At 40.8% G+C, this 27,237-nt stretch overlaps 1 protein-coding gene across 1 annotated transcript in view; it reads left to right on the plus strand.

The window, feature by feature from the left end:
- LOC137433081 (ATP-binding cassette sub-family C member 9) overlaps positions 1–27,237 on the plus strand; it is a 221,312-nt gene that overhangs the window by 128,136 nt on the left and 65,939 nt on the right. Inside the window, exons 13-18 of the mRNA XM_078782848.1 lie at positions 4,409–4,551; positions 5,663–5,762; positions 13,073–13,183; positions 13,589–13,661; positions 17,821–17,926; positions 18,743–18,775. Of these exons, the coding sequence (XP_078638974.1) occupies positions 4,409–4,551; positions 5,663–5,762; positions 13,073–13,183; positions 13,589–13,661; positions 17,821–17,926; positions 18,743–18,775 (566 nt within the window). The remainder of the gene's footprint in view (positions 1–4,408; positions 4,552–5,662; positions 5,763–13,072; positions 13,184–13,588; positions 13,662–17,820; positions 17,927–18,742; positions 18,776–27,237) is intronic.

A 27,237-nucleotide genomic window follows, 5' to 3' on the forward strand; every position in this document is an offset into this window, starting at 1 on the left:
CAAAGATATCGAATTCAGATCTTAATGAGGTTATGGCTACGGTAGTAAAGGTTATTAACTTCATAGTTAAGCGATCTGCTCTGACACACCGACAGTTCCAGTCCCTGCTCGAGGAAATGGACTGCACATGCATAGATATCCCTCTCCACTCAGTGGTTAGGTGGCTAAGCTGCGGAAATGTTTTGGAGCAGTTTGTCAGCTGCTTTGATGCCATCAAGGCCTTCCTGGCTGAAAAGGGCCAAAACTACCAAGAACTCGAGGATGAGAAGTGGGTTGTGAAACTTATGTTTCTCACGGATATTACGGGACACCTCAACGAGCTCAATCTCCGACTGCAAGGTGCAGGGCAAACTGTTTTGATCATGTTCGACACATGGACGGCTTTTGTCGGCAAGCTAGCAATCTTTTCAAGCGATGTTGCTACCTCCACTTTCCGCTACTTCAGACACGTAAGGGAGCTGTCCTCGTAGCACAGCATCAGCACCACTGAAATATGCAAATACATGAGCGAGCTTGAGTCGGAGTTCACAACACGATTTGGGGACTTTCAGAAGTATGGACCCATGTTCTCTTTCTTGATCAAGCCAGACAGCTTTGATGGACACGAATTGGATTTATCTCTGATAGACTGGTTGGACACACAGGACATGTAAATGCAGCTGATTTAGCTGAAGAGTTCAACACTGTAGGTGACTAAGTTTGCAGAGCTACGGAAACAACTAGAAACCACTGTAGTGCAAGATCACGGAACCTGCATCTTCATCTGCTGGACATCCGTGCCGAAGAAGTTCAGCTGTCTCCGGAACGTTGCACTGGCTTTGCTGTCAGTCTTCGGGTCAACGTACCTCTGTGAGCAGATATTCTCACACATGAAGAACGTGCTCAGCCCCTCATGCAGTCGTTTGACAACCGACCACTCCGAAGCATGTGCACAACTCAAAGTGACTAACTACAACCCCCAGATAATGGAGCTCAGCAAAGGAAAGCAGGGCCAGGGCGCACACTGACTGGAAGGCATCTGTTTATTTGTAGTACACATGGGTTTGCATATGTAGCTGTTTGTCCATCTCTTTTTTTCCAACTCAGATGTGGATGTTTTCATGAGGATGGCAGCATTCTTTTATAGTACTGGTATTTCTGTTTGATACAGCTTATTCTCACTTTTTGACATTTGTTCCCAATGCAATACTTTGTAAATGAGTTACTGAAAGCAGTGTTTTGAAATGGGGTCCATGCATATAATTTGTAACCTCATTGGGGACAAATTTTACAATGATAAAATGATCATTACAATGTCCTGATTATGAGAGATAAATGTTTCTTTAAAATGTTGTTGCTATGCATGTGGCCTACATGGATGTTGTTGCTATGCATGTAGCCTATATGGATGGAATTTAAATTCCATGTCTGCTGGAAATATTTTTTTGATGTGGTGTCATAATTAAACTTGATGTAAAACTTAATGTTGATATGGCACACTAATTAACAAGAACATTTCAAACTGGCACTTCATGTCAAAAAGGTTGCCGACCCCTGCTCTAGACTATGCTGCCAGCCCACGTCGAATATACTAATATAATTGCTGGAGTTTTTATCAGAATAAACTACTTGTAAAACTTTATATTCATGAAGATAATTACAATTCACTGCACTTTGGGGTAAACTTTTACTAAATTATTCAAAGATCTCGTGGGGAAGTCAACTTACCTTTCGGCTGTCTAGTCTGGGGTCGATTCCTGACCTTTCGGCTGTCGAGTCTGGGTTCGATTCCTGACCTTTCGGCTGTCTAGTCTGGGTTCGATTCCTGACCTTTCGGCTGTCGAGTCTGGGTTCGATTCCTGACCTTTCGGCTGTCGAGTCTGGGTTCGATTCCTGACCTTTCGGCTGTCTAGTCTGGGGTCGATTCCTGACCTTTTGGCTGTCTAGTGTCTGGGTTCGATTCCTGACCTTTCGGCTGTCGAGTCTGGGTTCGATTCCTGACCTTTCGGCTGTCTAGTCTGGGTTCGATTCCTGACCTTTCGGCTGTCGAGTCTGGGTTCGATTCCTGACCTTTCGGCTGTCTAGTCTGGGGTCGATTCCTGACCTTTCGGCTGTCTAGTCTGGGTTCGATTCCTGACCTTTCGGCTGTCGAGTCTGGGTTCGATTCCTGACCTTTTGGCTGTCTAGTCTGGGTTCGATTCCTGATCTTTCGGCTGTCGAGTCTGGGTTCGATTCCTGACCTTTCGGCTGTCTAGTCTGGGGTCGATTCCTGACCTTTCGGCTGTCGAGTCTGGGTTCGATTCCTGACCTTTCGGCTGTCGAGTCTGGGTTCGATTCCTGACCTTTCGGCTGTCTAGTCTGGGGTCGATTCCTGACCTTTCGGCTGTCGAGTCTGGGTTCGATTCCTGACCTTTCGGCTGTCTAGTCTGGGGTCGATTCCTGACCTTTCGGCTGTCTAGTCTGGGTTCGATTCCTGACCTTTCGGCTGTCGAGTCTGGGTTCGATTCCTGACCTTTCGGCTGTCTAGTCTGGGTTCGATTCCTGACCTTTCGGCTGTCGAGTCTGGGTTCGATTCCTGACCTTTCGGCTGTCTCGTCTGGGTTCGATTCCTGAGCTGACTATAAACTGTCGGATCAGTGCTTTGTAGAGACGTGGTGTTTCGTACGCAGCCTGTGGCTGCTGGCTGCATCATTTTCTGGGGCTGTTCTGCTGATGCAATGCCCCCCATTATCAGTAATCTGGTACTCCTTTTGCCCACCTTAGAAGGATGACAGGTTGAGTCAACCCACCTGGTGTTAATTCAACGGCCGACAGGGGCTCAAACTCAGGACCCTAAGTCACCTTAAGCCAGTCACCTTAACCATTAGGCCTACACCAGGGTTGCAGACATGGGATTGCATCGTAAAGTGTGCCGCCTCTTGGATGGATGTTAAGCTGGGTGTCCTATCTGCTGGCATTATCTGGTGGACGTTAAGGATCCAACTGCGTCTTTTAAAGTACAGGACAGTTATAGTCTGCATCCTGGACAAATAAAAAATTCCTGCACCTCCATTTGCACGCCAGGCCTGACCCACGTGCTTCGTTAAAGACTTGAGCCAAAAACCTTCCCTGTTTGACCCCACGAGAAGGTGGGGATGATTGGGGCTGTTGTGATTTCTAAAGAGCACAGGTTCATCAAGTGTCAATTCTCAGAGATTCAATAAATTCATTGGGACTGTGCCCCGCTGTCAATGGGCCAATAAGATCTGTCGGACTGTAATTGATGCTTCAGGATCATTGGTCTTGGTGGTTGGACACAAGGCCATGGAGCCTGCACATCCAAATGGTCTTGGTGCTTATGAAGGAATAATGTGTGTGTGTGTGTGTGTGTGTGTAAAATATGTGTGTGTGTGTGTGTGTACGTGAGTGTGTATGTGTGTGTGTGTGAGTGCATGTGTGTGTATGTGTGTGTATGCATGTGAGTGTGTATGTGTGTGTGTATGAGTGTGTGTCTGTGTGTGAGTGTGCATGTGTGTGAGTGTGCAGTGTGTGTGTGTATGAGTGTGTGTGTGTGTGTGTGTGTGTGTGTGTGTGTGTGTGTGTGTGTGTGTGTGTGTGTGTGTGTGTGTGTGTGTGTGTGTGTGTACACAATATACTACTGGACAAATGTCACACATAATGTGTGTATACAACGCAATATGTGTATACTATGTATATGTGTATATAATGCATAATCTATCTATAATTCCAGTAATCTCTGTGTATGTATGTATGTATGTATGTATGTATGTCTGTAACCGCTGTTTCTCGACAACCACGGGTTCGATATACTTGAAACTTGCCAGGTATATTGCTGGGGACCCGAGGATGTGCCTTTTCAAGGTTTCATATTAATCGGACAAGTAGTTACCGAGCTATGTCCAAAAAACGATTCAACCAATCAGAGAGCAGCGAGCTATCACGTGTGCCGAACGTGCCGAACAGACTCTGCCTCGGACGGCACATTTGAGAGCGTATTCATTTATTTCACATTGGCAAACTATGTTGCCGCTATGTTGGCGTTAAACTATGTTTTAAAACTAATTAAAACTAATTTGCGATTCTTTCGCTTTCCTGCGCGTTTGTGCACGTTATGGCGATTTCTTTACCAAACTCCGCAAGCCGTTCGCTTTGGACCAAACCATTTCATGTAAATAGAGGGGGGGGATATAATTTTAGATATAGATATAGTACGGGCATGCCCTAGTAATAATAATAATAATAATAATAATAATAATAATAATAATAATATTGTGTGTGTGTGTGTGTGTGTGTGTGTGTGTGTGTGTGTGTGTGTGTGTGTGTGTGTGTGTGTGTGTGTGTGTGTGTGTGTGTGTGTGTGTGTGTGTGTGTGTGTGTGTGTGTGTGTGTGTGTGTGTGTGTGTGTGTGTGTGTGTGTGTGTGTACACAGACGTTCGTGGTGCACGCGCATGCACTCCCAGGAACCCTGACTCCTTATGTCGCTTTTGCGTCCCTTTCCCTGTTCTACATCCTTGTGACACCTCTGTTCCTGCTGTCCACCGTGGTGCGTTTCACCGTCAAGGCTCTGGTCAGGTGAGTCTTCCACGAATCAGAATTGACTTGTTGCAACCGGAGCAAAAAGAGGACCCGAAGGCCTAAAGAGATCAACCTTATTGTGATCCAGAGCTTGAAAGAGGTCAGCAAATTGTTGTCTGACCAATTCCCCTTTGCCCCAATTTGTCTGTTACTCCGAGCATTGCCGTCTGTCGTTCTGCTCTTCCTGGAGCCTCGATACCTGGACTAAAAACAAACTTGCCTCTCCCCTCACTCAAATCTTCCAAACTGCTTTCTTCTTTTCCACCATACCATCTATTCCTTTAAATTCTACTGATATCCTCCCTTTTTTTGTATACAAGATCGAGGCTCGTGTAAGAGCGAACATTGATCACAAAAAGACAAACGGACACATAAGACATATAATAAAGGGAGCAGGAGACAAGATGGGGAGAGAGAGGGAAGCACACAAACACAACAGTGGAGAACAGCGACATCGGGAGATCTGTGGGAGGGAGAGGGCTTGTGGGGAGGAGGCGTGGGAAGGTGGGGGGGGGGGGGGTGGGAGTTGTATAAAACATATGGACACTGCAAGGACTTCCAGGAAAGAAGTTGGAATTTCAAAAAAGTGGATCTGGGGTGAATTAGCGGAGGTAGAAAAGATCAAGGTTTTGAATGGGGGAAGATAAGAGATGGTGGTGAACATGGCTGTTTTAAAGACCTGGAGGGAGGAGTGGGATTAAAGAGAGTGAGGGAATTTGTTCTGGAGGTGGGGAAAAGGGGAATGAAAGAGTGAAGGTGAGCAGAGAGCCTAGATTTTGGCAGTTTCACCATAAGAGGGCTGCTGGCAGATCTTGTGCAGACTGTCGAAATACTTGGGGGACAGAGCACAGAGAGAGCTGGGGGAGCAAGGCAGGAGAGGAGTTGATAGAAGACAGAAAGACCACCTACCTGCCTGCGGTGAGTGAGTGAAAGGCCCCCAGAGTTAGCTTCATCGCGGGAGATTCCATAATTTAATTCCCTTATCATATTTTAATATTTTCCCCTCTCAAATTAGCTCCCACCCTGGTAATAAAAATATGGCCCCTAACATCTGCCTGATGGCCACTGGATTTATTCTGTGATTTTATGTTATTGTTTCTTTCCTTAGCGTTCAAAAGGTGCAGGAGTTTCTGAACAGCGAAGAGATTGGAGAAGAAGGGGTGTGTGTCACGTGGGAAATGCCGACCGAAAGCCTTTGCGAGACATTGGTAAGGGATGGCACAAGGGAGCTTGATGAAAGGGAGTAAGTACTCTGCAATTTCACTCCGTTTGTTTTCTTTCTTGTCTGCTTGTTTGTCTGGGCGATAACTCAGCCATCCTTTGAATTAGGAAACTGAAATTTGGGCACAAGTCAGGATGTGCTTTGGCAAAAATAATATTTTTTATTTTTTGATTAATCAATTAATTGATTCGTTACTTAATTATTATCGATTTATTCATACTTATTTATTTTCTTTCTCTTCTGGGCATTATCTCAGGCACCTTTTGAGCTAGGAAGCTGATATTTGGACATGACAATGACCAAGTGATGTGGCTCTAAAGGCTATTTCTGATTTATCAATAAATCAATTAATCGATTATTCAATTTTTGATTCATGACTAAAATTATATTTTAAAGTTACGGATTCGGACGAAATGGTGGTGATTTATGTGTTCTATTAGCCAATTGATTAATTTTTTTTTTAATGATTATTATTTATTTATTTTCATTATTAATTAATTATTTATTTTCATTGTTAATCATTGTACACCGCTCCTTTCCTATGCCATCTCCAGGCATTGCAAATCGTCATTGCCGGGCACCAAAGGGGGCTCGGCAGTGACGCACGCTGAAAGAGAGTACTCAGTTTTCACTCTGGTTTCTTTCTTGTTTTCTTGTTTTTGTACACCGCTCCTTTCCTATGCCATCTCCAGGCATTGCAAATCGTCATTGCTGGGCACCGAAGGGGGCTCGGCAGTGACGCGCGCTGAAAGAGAGTACTCAGTTTTCACTCTGGTTTCTTGTTGTACACCGCTCCTTTCCTATGCCATCTCCAGGCATTGCAAATCGTCATTGCCGGGCACCAAAGGGGGCTCGGCAGTGACGCACGCTGAAAGAGAGTACTCAGTTTTCACTCTGGTTTCTTTCTTGTTGTACACCGCACCTTTCCTATGCCGTCTCCAGGCATTGCAAATCGTCATTGCCGGGCACCGAAGGGGGCTCGGCAGTGACGCACGCTGAAAGAGAGTACTCAGTTTTCACTCTGGTTTCTTGTTTGTTTGTTGTACACCGCTCCTTTCCTATGCCATCTCCAGGCATTGCAAATCGTCATTGCCGGGCACCAAAGGGGGCTCGGCAGTGACGCACGCTGAAAGAGAGTACTCAGTTTTCACTCTGGTTTCTTGTTTGTTTGTTTGTTTGTTTTCTTGGTTGTCCGGGCGATATCTCAGCCATCCTTCAAGCTAAGAAGCTGAAATTTCGGCACAATAGTGAGCAAGTCCTTTGTCAAAAACGGTATTTTTTGTTTTTTGATTAATCAATTAATTGAGGAGTTATTTAATTATTAGCGTTTAATGAAGTACTTATTTAATTAATTAAATTTCATTTCTCTTCTGACCATTATTAACTCAGGCACCTTTTGAGTTAGGAAGCTGATATTTGGACATGCCAATGACCAGGTGATTTGGCTGCAAATGCTATTTTTGATTTATTAATTAATCAATTAATCGATTAATTATTTAATTATTCGATTAATGACAAGAATTTTTTTTTTTTTTACGTTACAGATTCTGATGAAATAGTGGTAGTTTATGTGTTCTCTGACCAAATTGATTAATAATTTAATTTTTTTATGATTATTATTTATTTATTTTCATTATTAATCATTTATTTATTTTCTTTCTCATTTGGCCAATATCTCAGGCACCTTTTGAGCTGGGAAGCTAATATTTGGACATGAGTGACCAAGTGATGTGGCTATCAAGGATATTTTTGATTTATTGATTAATCATTTAATTGCTTAATTATTTATTGATTAATTGATTAATTATTTATTGATTAATCAATTAATTATTTAATTTTTTATTAATGAAATTTAATAAAATTTCTAAAAGATAGGTCTTGGGATGAAGCACTACTGGTTTAGTTATGCTATTAGCCAATTGATTAAGAAAATATTTTGTGATAATCTTTTATTGATTTTAATTATACAATTAATCAATCAATTAGCGAACACCTCTTCCTCCCAATGCAGCCTCTATGAGGTGCACTGCGGTATTGCCGGGCGCCGGAGGCGCCCCGGCAATGCCGCGCTGTAGGATATTTCATTATTTGGCATGGGGGCGGTGTACTTTGAATGTATGTGTACTTGTTTGTTTTCTTTCTTGGTTGTCCGGACGATATCTCAGCCATCCTTTGAGCTAGGAAGCTGAAATTTCGGCACAGTCGTGAGCAAGTCCTTTGTCAAATACGGTATTTTTTGTTTTTTGAATAATCAATTAATTGAGGAGTTATTTAATTATTAGCGTTTAATTAAGTACTTATTTAATTAATTAAATTTCATTTCTCTTCTGACCATTATTAACTCAGGCACCTTTTGAGTTAGGAAGCTGATATTTGGACATGCCAATGACCAGGTGATTTGGCTGCAAAGGATATTTTTGATTTATTAATTAATCAATTAATCGATTAATTATTTAATTATTCGATTAATGACCCAAAAAATTTTTTTTTTTAAGTTACAGATTCTGATGAAATAGTGGTAGTTTATGTGTTCTCTGACCAAATTGATTACCAATTTAATTTTTTTATGATTATTATTTATTTATTTTCATTATTAATCATTTATTTATTTTCTTTCTCATTTGGCCAATATCTCAGGCACCTTTTGAGCTGGGAAGCTAATATTTGGACATAAGTGACCAAGTGATGTGGCTATCAAGGATATTTTTGATTTATTGATTAATCATTTCATCTATTAATTATTTATTGATTAATCTATTAATTATTTATTGAGTAATCAATTAATTATTTAATTTTTTATAAATGACTTATTTAATAAAATTTCTAAAAGATACATCTTCGGATGAAGCACTAGTGGTTTAGTTATGCGATTAGCCAATTGATTATGAAAATATTTTGTGATAATCTTTTATTGATTTTAATTATACAATTAATCAATCAATTAGTGTACACCTCTCCCTCCCAATGCAGCCTCAATGAGCTGCACTGCGGTATTGCCGGGCGCCGGAGGCGCCCCGGCAATGCCGCGCTGCAGCATATTTTCATTATTTGGCATGGGGCGGTGTACTTTGAATGTATGTGTACTTGTCTTGTTGTACACCGCTCCTTTCCTATGCCATCTCCAGGCATTGCAAATCGTCATTGCCGGGCACCAAAGGGGGCTCGGCAGTGACGCACGCTGAAAGAGAGTACTCAGTTTTCACTCTGGTTTCTTGTTTGTTTGTTTTCTTTCTTGGTTGTCCGGACGATATCTCAGCCATCCTTTGAGCTAGGAAGCTGAAATTTCGGCACAGTAGTGAGCAAGTCCTTTGTCAAATACGGTATTTTTATCTTGCCAAAACGAAGTTTTTGCAAGATGTATTAGTCAGCTTGTATGTTTGTTTTTTTGTTTGTTTTTTTGTTTGTTTTTTTGTTTTTTTGTTTGTGGTTAATCATTTTTTTTCCACGTTTAGATCACTCTGTAGACCACAGTTATTATTGGAAACTCCTGTAACTTCGCATATCAGAGTCCTATAGAGATACCCTTCAGCACACAAAATTTTGAAGGTCAAGGTCAAAGGTCAAGGTCACTTTGTGGTCAATCATGGAGGTCGACGAAACCCTTATTTTTTGAGTAACTTTGATCGGATCGTCTCCAAACTTGGTGGGTATCTAGTATATGGTCCCGCGCTCAGCTGATTAGTTTTTGGTGGCGATCGGCCTTGACCTTCCAAGGTCAAAGGTCAAGGTCACTTTGCGGTCAATCATGGAGGTCAACGAAACCCTTATTTTTTGAGTAACTTTGATCGGATCGTCTCCAAACATGGTGGGTATCTAGTATATGGTCCGGCGCTCAGCTGATTAGTTTTTGGTGGCGATCGGCCTTGACCTTCATTTTGTTTTTTTGTTTGTGGTTAATCATTTTTTTTTCACGTTTAGATCACTCTGTAGACCACAGTTATTATTGGAAACTCCTGTAACTTCGCATATCAGAGTCCTATAGAGATACCCTTCAGCACACAAAATTTTGAAGGCCAAGGTCAAAGGTCAAGGTCACTTTGCGGTCAATCATGGAGGTCAACGAAACCCTTATTTTTTGAGTAACTTTGATCGGATCGTCTCCAAACTTGGTGGGTATCTAGTATATGGTCCGGCGCTCAGCTGATTAGTTTTTGGTGGCGATCGGCCTTGACCTTCATGGTTAGCGCTGGAGGTCGAAAATTATTGACCCCAAGGTCAAATTTTGAAATCGTAGGTACCATATCGAGTAATACCTCATATGAATGCCCTTGATGAGTGCTTCCCAGATCTGTAAACAGTTTGACGCTATGACGTCATTTGATGACGTCATGACGAAAAAACGGAATTTTCATGAAAAAATTATTTCCTCAGTTCTCATCAAAATCTTTCAATATTTCATGTGCGTTGGTCATGAAGACATACTATTCACCATACGAAATTATTAAGGTCAAGGTCAAATGGCAAGATACGGTTCACCCTGTGGGTGACATATGTTCTTTGTTTTTTGAATAATCAATTAATTGAGGAGTTATTTAATTATTAGCGTTTAATTAAGTACTTATTTAATTAATTAAATTTCATTTATCTTCTGACCATTATTAACTCAGGCACCTTTTGAGTTAGGAAGCTGATATTTGGACATGCCAATGACCAGGTGATTTGGCTGCAAAGGATATTTTTGATTTATTAATTAATCAATTAATCGATTAATTATTTAATTATTCGATTAATGACAAAAAAATTTTTTTTTTTTAAGTTACAGATTCTGATGAAATAGTGGTAGTTTATGTGTTCTCTGACCAAATTGATTAATAATTTAATTTTTTTATGATTATTATTTATTTATTTTCATTATTAATCATTTATTTATTTTCTTTCTCATTTGGCCAATATCTCAGGCACCTTTTGAGCTGGGAAGCTAATATTTGGACATGAGTGACCAAGTGATGTGGCTATCAAGGATATTTTTGATTTATTGATTAATCATTTCATCTATTAAGTATTTATTGATTAATCGATTAATTATTTATTGAGTAATCAATTAATTATTTAATTTTTTATAAATGACTTATTTAATTAAATTTCTAAAAGATACATCTTCGGATGAAGCACTACTGGTTTAGTTATGCGATTAGCCAATTGATTATGAAAATATTTTGTGATAATCTTTTATTGATTTTAATTATACAATTAATCAATCAATTAGTGTACACCTCTCCCTCCCAATGCAGCCTCAATGAGCTGCACTGCGGTATTGCCGGGCGCCGGAGGCGCCCCGGCAATGCCGCGCTGCAGCATATTTAATTATTTGGCATGGGGCGGTGTACTTTGAATGTATGTGTACTTGTTTTCTTTCTTGTTTGTTTGTCCGGGCGATATCTCAGCCATCCTTTGAGCTAGGAAGCTGAAATTTCGGCACAATAGTGAGCAAGTCCTTTGTCAAAAACGGTATTTATTTATTTTGATTAATCAATAAATTGAGGAGTTATTTAATTATTAGCGATTAATTAAGTACTTATTTAATTAATCAAATTTCCTTTCTCTTCTGACCATTAACTCAGGCACCTTTTGAGTTAGGAAGCTGACATTTGGACATGCCAATGACCAGGTGATTTGGCTGCAAAGGATATTTTTGATTTATTAATTAATCAATTAATCGATTAATTATTTAATTATTCGATGAATGACAAAAAAAATTTTTTTTTAAGTTACAGATTCTGATGAAATAGTGGTAGTTTATGTGTTCTCTGACCAAATTGATTAATAATTTAATTTTTTTATGACTATTATTTATTTATTTTCATTATTAATCATTTATTTATTTTCTTTCTCATTTGGCCAATATCTCAGGCACCTTTTGAGCTGGGAAGCTAATATTTGGACATGAGTGACCAAGTGATGTGGCTATCAAGGATATTTTTGATTTATTGATTAATCATTTCATCTATTAATTATTTATTGATTAATCGATTAATTATTTATTGAGTAATCAATTAATTATTTAATTTTTTATAAATGACTTATTTAATTAAATTTCTAAAAGATACATCTTTGGATGAAGCACTAGTGCTTTAGGTATGCTATTAGCCAATTGATTATGAAAATATTTTGTGATAATCTTTTATTGATTTTAATTATACAATTAATCAATCAATTAGTGTACACCTCTCCCTCCCAATGCAGCCTCAATGAGCTGCACTGCGGTATTGCCGGGCGCCGGAGGCGCCCCGGCAATGCCGCGCTGCAGCATATTTAATTATTTGGCATGGGGCGGTGTACTTTGAATGTATCTGTACTTGTTTATTTATTTTCTTTCTCTTCTGGGCATTATCTCAGGCACCTTTTGAGCTGGGAAGCTGATATTTGGACATGACAATGACCAAGTGATGTGGCTCTAAAGGCTATTTCTGATTTATCAATAAATCAATTAATCGATTAATTATTTAATTTTTGATTCATGACTAAAATTTTATTTCTAAGTTACAGATTCGGACGAAATGGTGGTGATTTATGTGTTCTATTAGCCAATTGATTTTTTTTTATTTAAATGATTATTATTTATTTATTTTCATTATTAATTATTTATTTCTTTTCATATTATTAATCATTTATTTATTTTCTTTGTCTTCTGGGCATTATCTCAGGGACCTTTTGAGCTAGGAAGCTGATATTTGGACACAACAATGACCAAGTGATGTGGCTGTAAAGGCTATTTCTGATTTATCAATAAATCAATTAATCGATTAATTATTTAATTATTCGATTCATGACTAACATTTTATTTTTACGTTACAGATTCGGACGAAATGGTGGTGATTTATGTGTTCTATTAGCCGATTGATTAATTTTTTTTCATGATTATTATTTATTTATTTTCATAATTAATCATTTATTTATTTTCTTTCTGGCCAAGTGATTTGGCTGTAAATCGTATTTTTGATTTCTTGATTAATCAATTGATTATTAAATTATTATATTAATTACCTGATTGATTAATTTTCAAAAAGTTACAGATTTGATTGAAACGGTGGTGGTTTAGGTATGCTATGAGCCAATTGATTAAGAAATTCATTATTTTATGATTATTATTTATTTATTTTAATTCCCCAATCAATCAATTAATCAATCAATTATTTTACACCGCTCCCTCCCAATTCCGTGTCCATGTGCTACACACGGGCATCGGAGGTGCCCCTGTCGATGTCTTGCGCTGGAGGATAAGATATTAATTTTTAAAATAGTTTTAACCTATTGATTACCAACCCACACCTTTTTGCTGAACCCTGTCTCCTGCAGCCGTTGAAGGCTATCAACCGCAAACATCCTGGGAAAAGGAGCGGGGCCGCCCCTGAATGCTCAGCCTTTTACCCATCTCGTAGCCTTCGCTTGGATGAGCCTGCAGTCAAGGCAAGTCTCTGGATATGCTGCATACGGTCACTACCCACTTGATTAAAGAACCGCTCATGGGAGATGACACATGACGTTAGATATCAAGGTGTATTCAAAGCCTGGGTTTGGTGGGTTTCAGGTGGTTGTCCAAAAGGTGGCAAGTCACATTTGATCTCCGTGCTGGCCCGTAGACCTTTTCCCATCTAAAACCTGGATGCACCACTTTGCTTGCACAGACCAAAAAAAAAAAAAAATGTATTTCTATTTTTGGTTCTCAAATAAATCACACCCACATGATAAACAATTAGATAGTGAGCACAGCAACGAGCGATATTTCTTTACCGTTATTTACCAAATCGATATAAAATGATTAATTTCGTGCATCATTGACTAAGACTCCCTTAACGCTGGTCTGTCTGACAGGTCACCAATGGGTTCTTTGCCTGGACAAGTGGAGTACCAACGCTCTCCAACATCAATATCCGCATCCCTTATGGTACCTGAGGGTTCGAATCATCTTGACGTATTTATACGATGCACATTTAGTTGTTTGTGGGCATTTAACCATACTTGATGGTGTAATGGTTTGAGCGTCCACTCTGAGTCTGGGCGGTCAGCGGTTGGAGCCCCGGCCCAGTCATACCAAAGATTTTTTTAATGGTACGTGCTGCTTCGTTGCTTGATGCCCAGCATTGAGAAAAAACTAGAGCACAGACAAACAACGTAGGTTGGCAACCATTGCACACGCTCAATGGGATTAATGGCCTCCTACTGCATTGAATGAAGTTCCGTGTAAGAGAACTTGTTGATAAATCAAAATGTTGTGCCTTGATAAGTGTCCGCGTATCTCATGCCTTAGATGTTCTCCATAAAGATCTACTACAAGATGAGTATATGTATTTTCAAGCGACAACTGCCATCATGTTCACTTGAGGACCTTTGAGGATGTGTATTGACAAATATAGCAGATGTTTTGCCCCATCCATTCCCCTCCCCATCCATTCCACTCCCCCCTCCCCACTGCCCCCTCTCTCCCCATCCCCACTCCATAATCTATATATATAAAACACAGTTTGTGTGTGTGTGTGTGTGTGTGTGTGTGTGTGTGTGTGTGTGTGTGTGTGTGTGTGTGTGTGTGTGTGTGTGTGTGTGTGTGTGTGTAATGTTACCGATAGACTCACAAACGGAGAGGCTTACGTGCTTGATATTTGACATAGACATGGCCATTGAGCCTGGGACGAACATGGCCGAACTCAAAATATTTGACGATCCATATTTTTTATTCATATTTACCTCAGCGCATTTCAGCGCACGGAATCAACGGAATCAGAGCAGGTGGGTGCTGATTCGCTCAGAGCGATCACGTGATGACGCTATGACGCTATGAACGCTATGACGCTATCACGCTATGAACGATATGACGCTATGAACGATATGACGCTATGACGCTATGAAAAAAAAAATCGCTATGACGCTGTGAAACGCTATGACGCTATGACGCTATGGAAAAAAAAATCGCTATGACGCTATGAAACGCTATGACGCTATGAACGATATGACGCTATGACGCTATGAAAAAAAAATCGCTATGACGCTATGAACGCTATGACGCTATGAAAAAAAAATCGCTATGACGCTTTGAAACGCTATGACGCTATGAACGCTATGACGCTATGAAAAAAAAAATCGCTCGCTTTGCCAAGGGGCACGCTCCCCCCCCCCCCCCCGTTCCCCTCCCTTCCCCTCCCCTCCCCCGCTCGGTAATGCCGGGTACTTCTGCTAGTATATATATATATATATATACTGTATATAAACATGTGGTGGAAATCGGACCAAATTGCTAACAAGCAGCTGCTGTTGGACATAAACGTTATTCAAATTCCGTATGATATCGTGCTAACTCGAGTCTTTCACCAACCGATACCCACGTGTAAGAACCGCAATGAATATGGGATTTGAAAAGCTCTCCGTTCCAGGTGCATGATGCACCTGCTGCATCTTCAGCATCGAAGATCCTCCTATGTGGCTTAGCGCAGGTACAAAAACTGTTTTGCACGATGTAGTGTTGAAACCTTGCAAGATCTGCCCATCTCAGAGGTTCTTTTCCAAATACCTGTTGTCTTGTCTGAATTTTGTGCTTAAAGGAATGTTTTGGCTTCTTTAATAACTGTTCGCTGGTCTTTGAAGTGTGGAGGAGGAATCAACTGGACAATTTTCAATCATCCTTGTGTGGAAGTAAATCCTTTGTTTGTATAAAGATACTTCATGGAGCTGTGATGGAAATTTGGGCTTGTAAAGGGGTTATGGATTAATGAATTATGCAAAAATGGAGGAATTTGTCCCCCACCCTCATCCCCCCCATATGTTTAATGAACATTATTCCCTCATTTACACGCATTTAAACTGCCAAAATCAAGACTTTCTGCTCTCCTTCATTCCTCTTTTCTCCCGTCTCTGGAACAAACTCCCTCACTCTCTTCAATCCCACTCCACCCTCCAGGTCTTTAAAACAGCTGTTCACCACCATCTCTTATCCTCCCCCATCCAAAACCTTGATCTTTTCTACCCCCGCTAATTTCGGTCCCCTTGTGTTTTATACCTCTCCCCCCCCCCTCCCCTTCCCACGCCTCCTGCCCCCAAGCCCTCTCCCTCCCACATTTCTCCCTGCTCTCAAATGTTGTGGTTGTGTGCTTCCCCTTCTCTCCCCATCTTGTCTTCCGCTCCCTCTTTTTGTATATTTTGTTTGTCTGGTTGATTTGTTTGTGAAATAAATGTTAGCTCTTTCACGAGCCTCGATTCAGTATACAAAAAATTTTTTCCTTATTAACTTTACTTACCCCTTTCTCCCCACTCTTTCTAACTCCCAGCTTCTGTTTTCTCTCCCACCCTCCCTTTGCCTTTCTTTTAATCCCATTGTTTTTAATTTTGTTAATTTACCTTTCACGCCTTACTTCTTTTTTACATAACCTGGTGTTGGCTTAGCAGTTAGGGTGCTGGCTTGGGATCCCAGGATCCTGGGTTCGAATCCTGGTCGATCACAGATTTAATGCCAGGGGGGTTGACTCAGCCTGTCATCCCTCCAAAGTCGGCAAATTGAGTACCAGCTTGCTGGGATGAATGCTGGGAACCCCGATTAAGAACAGGTACACCGTATCCCTGCACATCATAAGAGGCGACTAAGGGTTGGTGTCAGGAAGGGCATCCGGTCATGAAAACATTGCCTCAAAAAGGGAACCACAATTGTCATGCAGCCTGCAAGGCTAACCCCCACTCTAGTGGGGAAAAATGGCCTTAAAACGATCATTCATTCATTCCTTACTTCTTTTTAGTAGCCCGTAGGGCAAGCGTCCATTCGTGTGTGTGTGTGTGTGTGTGTGTGTGTGTGTGTGTGTGTGTGTGTGTGTGTGTGTGTGTGTGTGTGTGTGTGTGTGTGTGTGTGTGTGTGTGTGTGTGTGTGTGTGTGTAATAAGCACTGCTGCTGTTAGCTTATTGTATTAACAGAAAATGGTACGAACCCGACTCCTCTCATCCACGGACGGCGTTTGTCTGTCTGTCCCATGTATGTATGTATGTCCCTCACAAACGTCCACCAATCAGAGCTGAGGATCTGGTCACATGACAAGGGACAGCAGATCCTCCACTCAGCAGATCCAAGACCGGCTACACCATTGTTAGACTATCGGTCTTGTTTTTCTCTTCAAGAGTGAGGCTCATGGAAGAGCAACGTCATTAAATTTACCGTGGGGTAGTCGGGCAGCAATACTCAATATTGTGCGGATGCTCCGGGCATCTCCGCTAGTAGTAGATAAATACTTTTTCTTTGGTTCTGGGGTGACAAGATAAATTGTACTACATTTTTGCATATATTGGTGAAAGTAGAAACATCCGTTCATGTGTGTGTGTGTTATAAGCACTGCCGCTGCTGATTGTATTAACAGGAAATGGTACGAACCGACTCCTCTCATCCATGGATATTTTTCATATTCCTATATTCTCTTGAGTCTGATTTTCCTTCAGGAACAGAACAATTATGGTTAACCATTCTGAAATTGACATTCTTATCTAAATGCTGAAAATTATTTTTCAAAGACGACTTGAATTACAAATTTCACACGAGCAATGGCAGGTAAAATGTTTCTGGTGAGCAGAACCGAATCACTGCAAACAAACATAGCACATGCGTGGAAGGCTTCATTTAGTATTCAGATGTAATTTTGAATGTCACATATTGGGCATCAAGGGCCTAAACGAACAAGACAGGAAGAGATGGAATGGGAATAAAACCTCCTATTCTCTCTCTCTCTCTCTCTCTCTCTCTCTCTCTCTCTCTCTCTCTCTCTCTCTCTCTCTCTCTCTCTCTCTTCCTTTCCTGTTCTGAAATCGGCAAGTGAGTGGGTTTGGTTAGGAAGGATTAATGGGGTAATAAAAATCATGGGTCAGGATGGAGGATGACACGAGGTGGTAATGCATTGCCCCTGGAGTGAAGAGTGGGAAGTAACAGCCTCTGGAAGATGGTTCCATGGAAGGGAGAAGCGAGGAACAAAGGGGTTGAGGTGTCCTTTGCATGTGTAATACATTTATGGCCCCCGACTGGGGTTCCATACATCCAGAGCTCAGAGTGTAGCACTTGATACACCCATGGGGTTTCCATGCAGGACAGCTCACCATGCTCGTGGGACAGGTTGGTTGCGGGAAGTCATCGTTGCTGCTCGCGACCCTCGGGGAGATGCACAAGGTGTCTGGCACCATCACTTGGAACACGTGAGTTTGTGCTCGTTTTTCAAAAACTCAAAAAGAACCCTTAAACTCTTTGGTTAGTTGTGAGATAACACTTTTGATGAGTAATGCTCCAAAACCAATCCACCTGATTTTGTTGGTACTGGAATACCATTGCATTGACGAGATGGATTGCCTGCTCTTTTCGGTCCGTAGTGGACTATATAATGATCTCCCTAGCGTGGAACCTCAACTGCCCTTCATTATTATATTTATTTCCACAGCTCATCAATAATACGCAGGCATCAATGTTTTATGAGGACGTGTAACCTGGTCAGCCACTTATCTTTTCCTGCGCCGAGTTTTAGGCTGTGAACATCCATATGGAGTGAATTTGTATGGTGTGTGTGTGTGTGTGTGTGTGTGTGTGTGTGTGTGTGTGTGTGTGTGTGTGTGTGTGTGTGTGTGTGTGTGTGTGTGTGTGTTTGTATGTGTGACAAAGAGAAAGAAAGAGAGAGAGAATCACTATCAGTGAACCCATAGAATGGGCTTACTTTTCTTTCAACCGTTGCTAATGTCCTCTTCCCATGCAATCCTTCAGCAAAGTCATCCATCTGATGGAAGGGGACACGCTGACCTTTAGAGAGTATACGTTGAGGTCGTCTTACTTGGAAACGCCTATATGTACCGTCGTATTTAATACAAATCCACAAATCCTCAACCACAGTTGCATCTTGAAAGCAAAGGTTCATTACTCATATTTAATTGACTGCATGGAATTTTTAATGATTTCTTTCCCCTTCTCTGCCCCCTCTTCCCCCACTCTACCCCACCATTACCCTTTTCTCATTCTTTGTTTAGCCGAACAGAATCTGCTCTCAATGGACGACGAAGGTAATGAATTATGAGGATATTTAAATAATAATTGTTTCTTTAATCATTAAATAATTGTTTTCACTCCTTACTTACTTATTAAACAATTTTTAATTGCTTGATAATTGTTAAATAATAATTATCATTATTTAAATAATAAATAATAATAACGTATCAGTTCTTTACTCAATATTGTGTCTCCGATTTGACCTCTTAATCAGGTTGTCACAGCAGTTATAGACCAGGAAGAATACTTTTATGATGCAGTTATGAATTATTATCTCCACGCTTTTGGAAAAATAACGGGAGGATGTTATAATCGGCTCCGTCTGTCCGTCCGTCACGCTATCTCCTCTAAACGGTTGTGCCAAAATTCACCAAACTTGGTAGTTAGGATCACCACATGGCAAGAAGGTGCAATAGCAGTGTCATTTTTGGCCCTACCTCCTGGAGCAGGGTCAAAAGGTCAAATATCGAAAAATGAATTTATGGGAACATTTGTAAACATTTTTTAATGAAACTTTGTATATGCAATGAACATTTGGAGATGCAGGAAATATGTAACGACTTTTTGGATTTGACCCCCGGTTAATGCCGCAGGAGGGGACTTGGGGTCCCAGGGGTCAAAAAAGGTCAGGGATCAAAAAAAAGACAGGACTCCGGGGACTTGGGGTCCCAGGGGTCAAAATGAGAAAATATTTTTTAACTCTAAATTTGATATTGGGCCATTCCTAGTGGAACATTTTTTGCCGTCTTTAAACTTTGCTTTTTGGTGGGAAGCGATGGGAATTTGTGATGGCGTGTCATCGACTTCGCTCGAGTTAACTTTATGAAGACTACAGACGATGTTGGAACCAAGGCCAATAAATAAAGCGTTTGCTTTCAAACAAGTTCCAAACGATTGCAACAAATCACAGCCAGATGTTTTGGTCACGGTTTTGCAACCTGATGAAGGCTACCGTGTGGTTTGAAACGTTGCGCTGAACCTTTTCTTCTCATCATAATTAACTATGTTCACCTTTAGTTGACATACCTTTCTTGAAAACTGCTGTGGGGTAGCAACGGATATAAAAGAGTAAGCGAAATTATATTTTAATCATTACCTGATGTTATTTCTCCAGTTCCGCAGAGAGTGAGGTGGACGAGGGTCCCACGAGGTATATTTCCTATTTTTATGGTGTATTTTCCATGCATTCCTTCCATCAAAGGCACGCAGATGTTGGCCTCGCACGCGCTCTCTCATGTCCCGTTTGACCTGGCCACCTTTTCAGGTTCATTTTCTCATGGGCCGTATCATTAATTGCTTGATGTTTGGGAAATATACAAAACTGCGAGATGACCGTTACCATAATTTGGCCATTTTAGCTCATTTCGAAGAACTGTTTGTACAGATTCATCGCTGGGTGATCCACAGGGAAATTATGTAGCGGATCGTAAAGAAAACTCAAATTTGATGCATTGGCACTCACTGCTTTGCTTTACCACTGTACCAGTGGAATTAGTGTGATTGCTTTGTTAACAAAATGAATACAGTTAAAAAGCAAAAACTCTCATGACCTCAGAATACCCCAAAAGACCAGGTTCACTTTTTTAGTCTTTTGAATTGTCATTGGTACTTTTCTGCTGTTTGAAATCCATTACATTTTCGATCACTGGCAGTAACAGCAGCAAAGTGTCTTGCGGGATTGTGTAGACATGTCGTTGAGCTATCGATAAATCGGTCCCGGAAGGGAAAAGGCCACAGGATGCATTAATGGCTCACGTTGTGGTGGAATTGATGTATGGCCGGTGCCCCGCATCCTCGGCAATGTCGGTGAAAGATCGCACGGGCCCATGTGAGCATCACCTTGAATCGGACATCGAACAGGCTTGCATTTTGTTGATTGCATTCGCTTTTCGTGTGTGCTAAAGGTGTGGCATGAACACGTTCTGCTTTGCATGGTTCCCATGCCCAGGTAAGAGCATGTTGTCGGTGTGGGCTCCACGGTCCATGACTGATTCTTCAAAAAGTCTCCTGGAATTCTTGGCTGAGCAGAACACCATCGTATCCGTTCAATCACAAATACAAACTTGGCATTTAATATGGAATTTTTTTTGTGGGTGTGAACTTACTTTTCAAGATGACTTAGAACCAAAAGTTCATTGGAATTATGTTGAAATTATTCTAGATTTTGTTAATGTGACGTTTAAAAGAAACAAAAACCACATTTGACATTTCGAAGCAAATAAATTGATCCTCGAAAGTGATGTAAACTGATATCGAACTCAATTCACGGACAGTACTGTGTTAAACTTCTGTACGTTTTCCAGAAGTATCTCTTTATTTTGCACATTAGCCAAAAAAAATTTCAACAAAAACAAAAGCTAAATTATGACTGGGATTACGGACAGTAAAATTACAGTTCAGCACTTCGTGTAACCCCCACGAGCATTCAGGAGAGCACGTGCACGTTGAGGCATGCTGTTCACGAGATTTGCCAAGGTTTGGACAGGAATCGCTTGCCATGCAGTGACAATAGTCTGCTGCAATTCACGCACAGAGGTTGGCTGCTGGTCCAAGTTGTCGATTTGATGCGTTAATTCTGCCCACAAGGTCTCTATTGGATTCATATCCATATGCTCTACACCACGTTCAGCAAGAAAGTGTTGGATCATGCGAGCACGATGACGCCGTGCATTGTCATCTTGGAAGACAAAGTTTCCTCGAAAGGCTGCACGAGCAAATGGAAGCAATGTTTCTTCCAGAATGACCCTGTACTTGAACTGGTTCAGGTTTCCATTCAGAACAACCAGGTCAGTTTTGCCCCCTGCATGAAAAGCAGCCCAAACGGTCACCCCACCACCTCCAGCTTGGACTCTTGGCACTATACAATCTTCGTTGTGGGCTTCATGCACTTGTCTGCGCACTCGGACGCGGCCATCTTGCCGATAGACCAGAAATCTAGACTCGTCACTGAAGGTCACGTGATTCCAGTGTCGTGGCTGCCATTGACGGTGCTCTCTGGCCCACTGCAATCGGCGCTGGCTGTGTTGTCTGGTCAGGCGTGGCTTTCTCAGGGGACGCCTGGCACGATATCCTGCTTGAACCAGTCGTTGGTTGACTAGCCTTCTGGATACAGGCACATTTGTCAGTTGATGCCACTCAGCCCTACACCGATTAGCTGACTTGGTACGGCCATTGCAGACTAACAGGTGCAGCTGGCGATCATCTCTCCTTGTGGTTCTGCGTGGACGTCCTGGCCTCGGTATTGGAGTAGGAACACCCCTGTGAGCATTTCGTTTCAGGATCTTTGACACCTGACCTTGAGTGATGCCATACTGCCGAGCAATAGCACGCTGTTTCATGCCAGAATTTCGTAAAGCCACCACTCCATGACAAACAGCATTGTCAAGTTGACGGACCATCTCCAGAGGAAGCGGCAATAACTTTTGTAGATGTGCAGCAGTTGTTTTCCACTAATACAGAACGCAACAACCCTTGTATACCCGATTGTGAAGCCAATCATCAAATGTACCTGTCCTTACATTTTGTCACGCCACCTGTGATATAATCCTGTTATTGACTTCTTGCTGCGAAAGACATTCAGTGACATGTTTCTTTCAACAAAGACATCACCGAAGGGTAAAAAAAAAACTCACCAGATTGATATACTGAGTTCAGAAAGTAAACCCAAGTCAAGAAAAAAAAAATTCCATATTAAATGCCAAGTCTGTAGTTTGACATCGTTCTCAGAATATGATTTTTGGCGATGCTTTCGGTCATGCACAGCAAACATCTGGCTTATTGGTGAAAACCCTCGTACGCGTGGGACTCTAATTCTTAATATGTGCAAACAGGTAATAAATGTAGGCCTATATGGTCCTGCTGTTGTCACTTGCTGCCTCTTTCTCAAGGCTTTTCCCGATTGGAAGATGGTTTTGCAACAGGGGAAGAATTTCTGTGCAAATGATGTTTTCTAAAAGCGATAATAGCATTGCAATGACAAAGTGATATTGAAGCCTCCAGAGTAGGCCCGAGTACGCCCGAGTTAACAAGCACTAGCGAATGCAATTGCTTACTGGACATGAAGGTTTTCACCAATCTTCCAAAATACAATTTCCTTCTTATTACAGAGTTGAAGGCTCCCTCTACTCGAGTCTTTTGTATGGACAAGGCTGTCACGGCCTATCGGACACCTCCGAAAGGAGGGTCACAAAAAGATTTGACAAAAGAAAGGAAGAGATGGCGTGTGACTGTCATAGCGTTTTTGGGAAATTATGAGAAATTTCCCTTGGGAGAATTACAAAAGGTTAGAAATGGGATTTCGTTTTGAGGATGACATGAGTAGCCATTGATGACTAAGGAGCAGCAGCAGGATTGATTAACGTGAGGAAGAATATTCCAGGAAATGAAATGAGCTGGCAATGAAAAAACAACAACTGGGTTTCCGGTGAATATCACTGGTTCTAAAGAAGAACGTGCCAATGATAGTAAGTTTACAAAACTGGGATAAAATACATACTGGTGGCATATGACCTTGCCCAAGACTTCCAGCAACTCATCCCTCAAGCTTTATTCACAGGAAATCACAATAATACGTCAAGCAGTCATTCTTATGGGACGTGGCAAGGATGGCCGATGCATCAAAAAGTCAAAAACAAAACTTAATCTTCAGAATGGTGGACAGAGATGTAGTTACATCATGTTTGACCCAAGGGTGAGAAAGAGGAAAGGGTTATGTTATCCGGAATGTGTTTTTGTTGAAAAAAACCTGGAAAAATCCAGAAAAAATCCGGAATTTTTTTTTATCTGGAAAAAAACCCCATGTACTTTGTTGCTTTTTGTGATTTATTTCACCAATGTAAAATTCTGAACCATATAGACCGTGGAGGTAAAAGAGCCTCCAGAACATGAAAATCCTGCGGGGAAAATAAGCCAAAAGGTGGTTCATGTAAAGCAGAAGAAAAGTGTCAAGTCTTGGTCATTTCTTTCAGGAGCATCAACTGTCAGAACAAGGGATAAGAAAAGGATGCCATTAAGCATGACATGAAGTTTGTTTGTGAAGGAACAGAAGACTTTTCCATCCGTGAAAAGCTTGGCAAACGTACGGTGCTGAGAGTCAGACCAGGTTGCATACATGGGACATGTAAGAAACCGCTCCGTCCTCCTGTTTGAAATTTTGGATGAGATGCATGATTTATTATTTTATATCTTTGCTTCGAGCTGCCTTGATTTGCCGTTCGCTTGCACTGCCAGGCATGACCTTGCCATCGCTCCATTTTGCTCTGAGATTGAATTCCGTTTTTTTTCTGGATACTATCTATTACTACTGTAAATTGGTAAAAGTGAATTCCATTGTTGTCTATGTTAGATGGTGTATTTTTTTTTTTTTGTATACAAGATCGAGGCTCGTGAAAGAGCTAACATTAATCACAAAAAAACACAAAAAACGGACACATAAAACATAAAATAAGGGGAGTGGTAGACAAGATGGGGAGAGAGGGGGAAGCACACAAACACAACATTTGAGAGCAGGGACATCGGGAGATCTGAGGAAGGGAGAGGGTTTGGGGGGAGGATGCGTGGGAAGGGGTATTGAAACATATTCATTGATTTAATTGTGAATGAACCATACAGTGGGGGTGAAAAAGTACTGGTCCAGCAAGAAATGTATTGATATGAAATCAAAAGGACTTTCAAAGGATTTCCATGAACTCTTAAGGATATAACAACATTTATAATATGAAAAATCAAATCTGTGTTTACGTATCTTGTAAATATTTTAAAGTGTTTGTGTGTTTTTTGTGTTTGCACGTTACTCTTTCATGGCCGAGCTGTTGCACATAGACGCCCCAAAGTTTGGGTGTAGGCAAGGTTTTAAGCTACCACAAGGTGAAGTCCGTTTTGAGACCACCAAATGCGGCTATAAAGTCTATATTGGGACGTGGGGTCAGGAAGTGCTACCAGCACGCAGGCAAAAGGTAATCACCATGAGGCCTATAACTCCATAACTTTTCAATGTTCAACATGTCCCAAAACCCCTGCTGGGAAAGCCTCACTGAGCCGGGAAGGACCGAGTACTCCTCTTCCCTCCTGGGCAGCTTCGGGTAGCCCTCTCGTAATCAATAAATTAGTGTGACCCCTTTCGCCCCAATAACTTTGGGATTGATTTATTTCGTTTATGGATGTTATCTATGAGTCAATCTTTTCCCAACAGTGTTGTAATGCATGCCAGAGCATAGTCAGACTGCCCACATAAATTATATTTCTCTCAAATGTATTTTACACCGCTCCTTTCCTATTCCATCTCCAGGCGCTGCATGACATCATCGCTGGGCACCAAAGGGGGCCCGGCGATGACACGCGCTGAAAGGGAGTACTGTACTCAGTTTTCACTCCGGTTTCCTGTTTTCTTGTTTGTTTGTTTGTCCGGGCGATATCTCAGCCATCCTTTGAGCTCGGAAGCTGAAATTTCAGCACAATAGTGAGTAAGTGCTTTGGCAAAAACGGTATTTTTGTTTTTTTGATAAATCAATTAATTGATGAATTACTTAATTATTATCGATTTATTAAGTACTTATTGTACACCGCTCCTTTCCTATGCCATCCCCAGGTGCTGCCTAACGTCATTGCCGGGCACCGAAGGGGGCTCGGCAATGACGCGCCCTGAAAGGGAGTACTCAGTTTTCACTCCGATTGTTTGTTTGTTTGTTTATTTGTTTGATTGTTTATTTGTTTGTTTGTCCGGGCGATATCTCAGCCATCCTTTGAGCTAGGAAGCTAAAATTTCGGCACAATAGTGCCAATAAAATAGTAAGTCAATAGTGCCAGTAAAATTTCGGCACAATAGCTTTTACAAAAACGTTATTTTTTGTTTTTTGATTTATCAATTAATTGATTCGTTATTTAATCATTATCGATTAATTTAAGTACTTATTTATTTCCTTTCTTATCTGGACAATATCTCAGGCACCTTTTGACCTTGGAAGCTGATATTTTGACATGACAGTGACCAAGTGGTTTGGCTGTAAAGGGTATTTTTGATTTATTGATGTATCAGTTAATCGATTAATTATTTAATTATTAGATTAATCACTTAATTCATTAATTATTTTAAAGTTAAAGATTCGGATGAAACGGTGGTGGTTTAGGTATTCTATTAGCCAATTGATTAATTATTTCATTATTTTATGATTATTATTTATTTATTTCATTATTAATCATTTATTTATTTTCTTTCTCATCTGGGCAATATCTCAGGCACCTTTTGACCTCGGAACCTAATATTTGGACACGATAGTGACCAAGTGATGTGGCTGGCTATAAAGGATATTTTTGATTGATTGATTAATCAATTAATTATTTGATTTTTTTGATTAATGACTTATTTCATTAATTTTCTAAAAGTGATAGCTTCGAATGAAGCACTGGTAGTTTAGGTATGCTGTTAGTCAATTGATTAAGAAAAATTTTTATGAATTTTTTTTGTTGATTTTAATGATGCAATTAATCAATCAATTATTGTACACCTCTCCCTCCAAATTCAGTCTCTATGAGCTGCACTTCGGTATTGCCGGGCGCCAAAGGCAATGCCGCGCTGGAGGATATTTATTTATTTAGAATGAGGGCGGTGTACTTTGAATGTATCTTTACTTGTTTTCAATTTTGTTTTACTGCCAGATAAGCAGACAGTAAACATATGTTCTCACTCCTCTTTGTCCACGTGCGATTGGGACAAATTCAGAGCCAAAGTACTGTTAAACTGCAGGTTTGTTTTCTGATTCATGTTCAAAATAAAACTTTCTATTGAAATCAAGTTGTTCCTCGATCATAAACTGACATTTGTAGACAGATCATTTCTACCCTCGTTAATCCACCCCACACCCACCTTCTACAAATTCCCTGTTTTCTTTCCTGAAAGTCATCTTGTTTATCCCGTGTACCACGCCCAAGCCCTCTTCCATCCACAGATCTCCTGATGTCTTTGTTCCCCACTGTTGTGCTTCCCTCTCTCTCCCCCTCTTGTCTCCCGCTCCCTTTATTATATGTTTCATGTGTGTTAGCTCTTATACGAACCTCGACACAGTATACAAAATAAAAAAGAACAGACGGACTGATTTGAACCAATTACTTAACCCCGCTTTTCGCTTCGCGTGTTCGGGGTAATGAAAGAATATGGATACATATCTTCAGTATTATGACAATTTCGTGTTTGAAATCATGATTTGAGAAAGCCTGGCATTAATTTAAGTCGACCCATACTTTTTCACCCAACTGTATTTGCACATTGACAAATATGGTCATCAGAGCGTTGACGACGATTGATGTGTTCGGGTAAGATTTGTTCAGGTTTAAGGTAAACAAGCACTAAAGTCAAATTCACCTGTACTTTCACACACAGCAACATGTACCTGTACTTTTAACCTTTCATTGCAAGTCATTGTCCGTGACTTTTGTGTTTTGGTCCCGTGCATCTTGCTGCTATTGATGTTTTTTTTCTTTT

Source organism: Myxine glutinosa, chromosome 8 (assembly GCF_964187855.1).
Source record: "Myxine glutinosa chromosome 8, kmMyxGlut1.1, whole genome shotgun sequence".
Lineage (NCBI taxonomy): Eukaryota > Metazoa > Chordata > Myxini > Myxiniformes > Myxinidae > Myxine > Myxine glutinosa.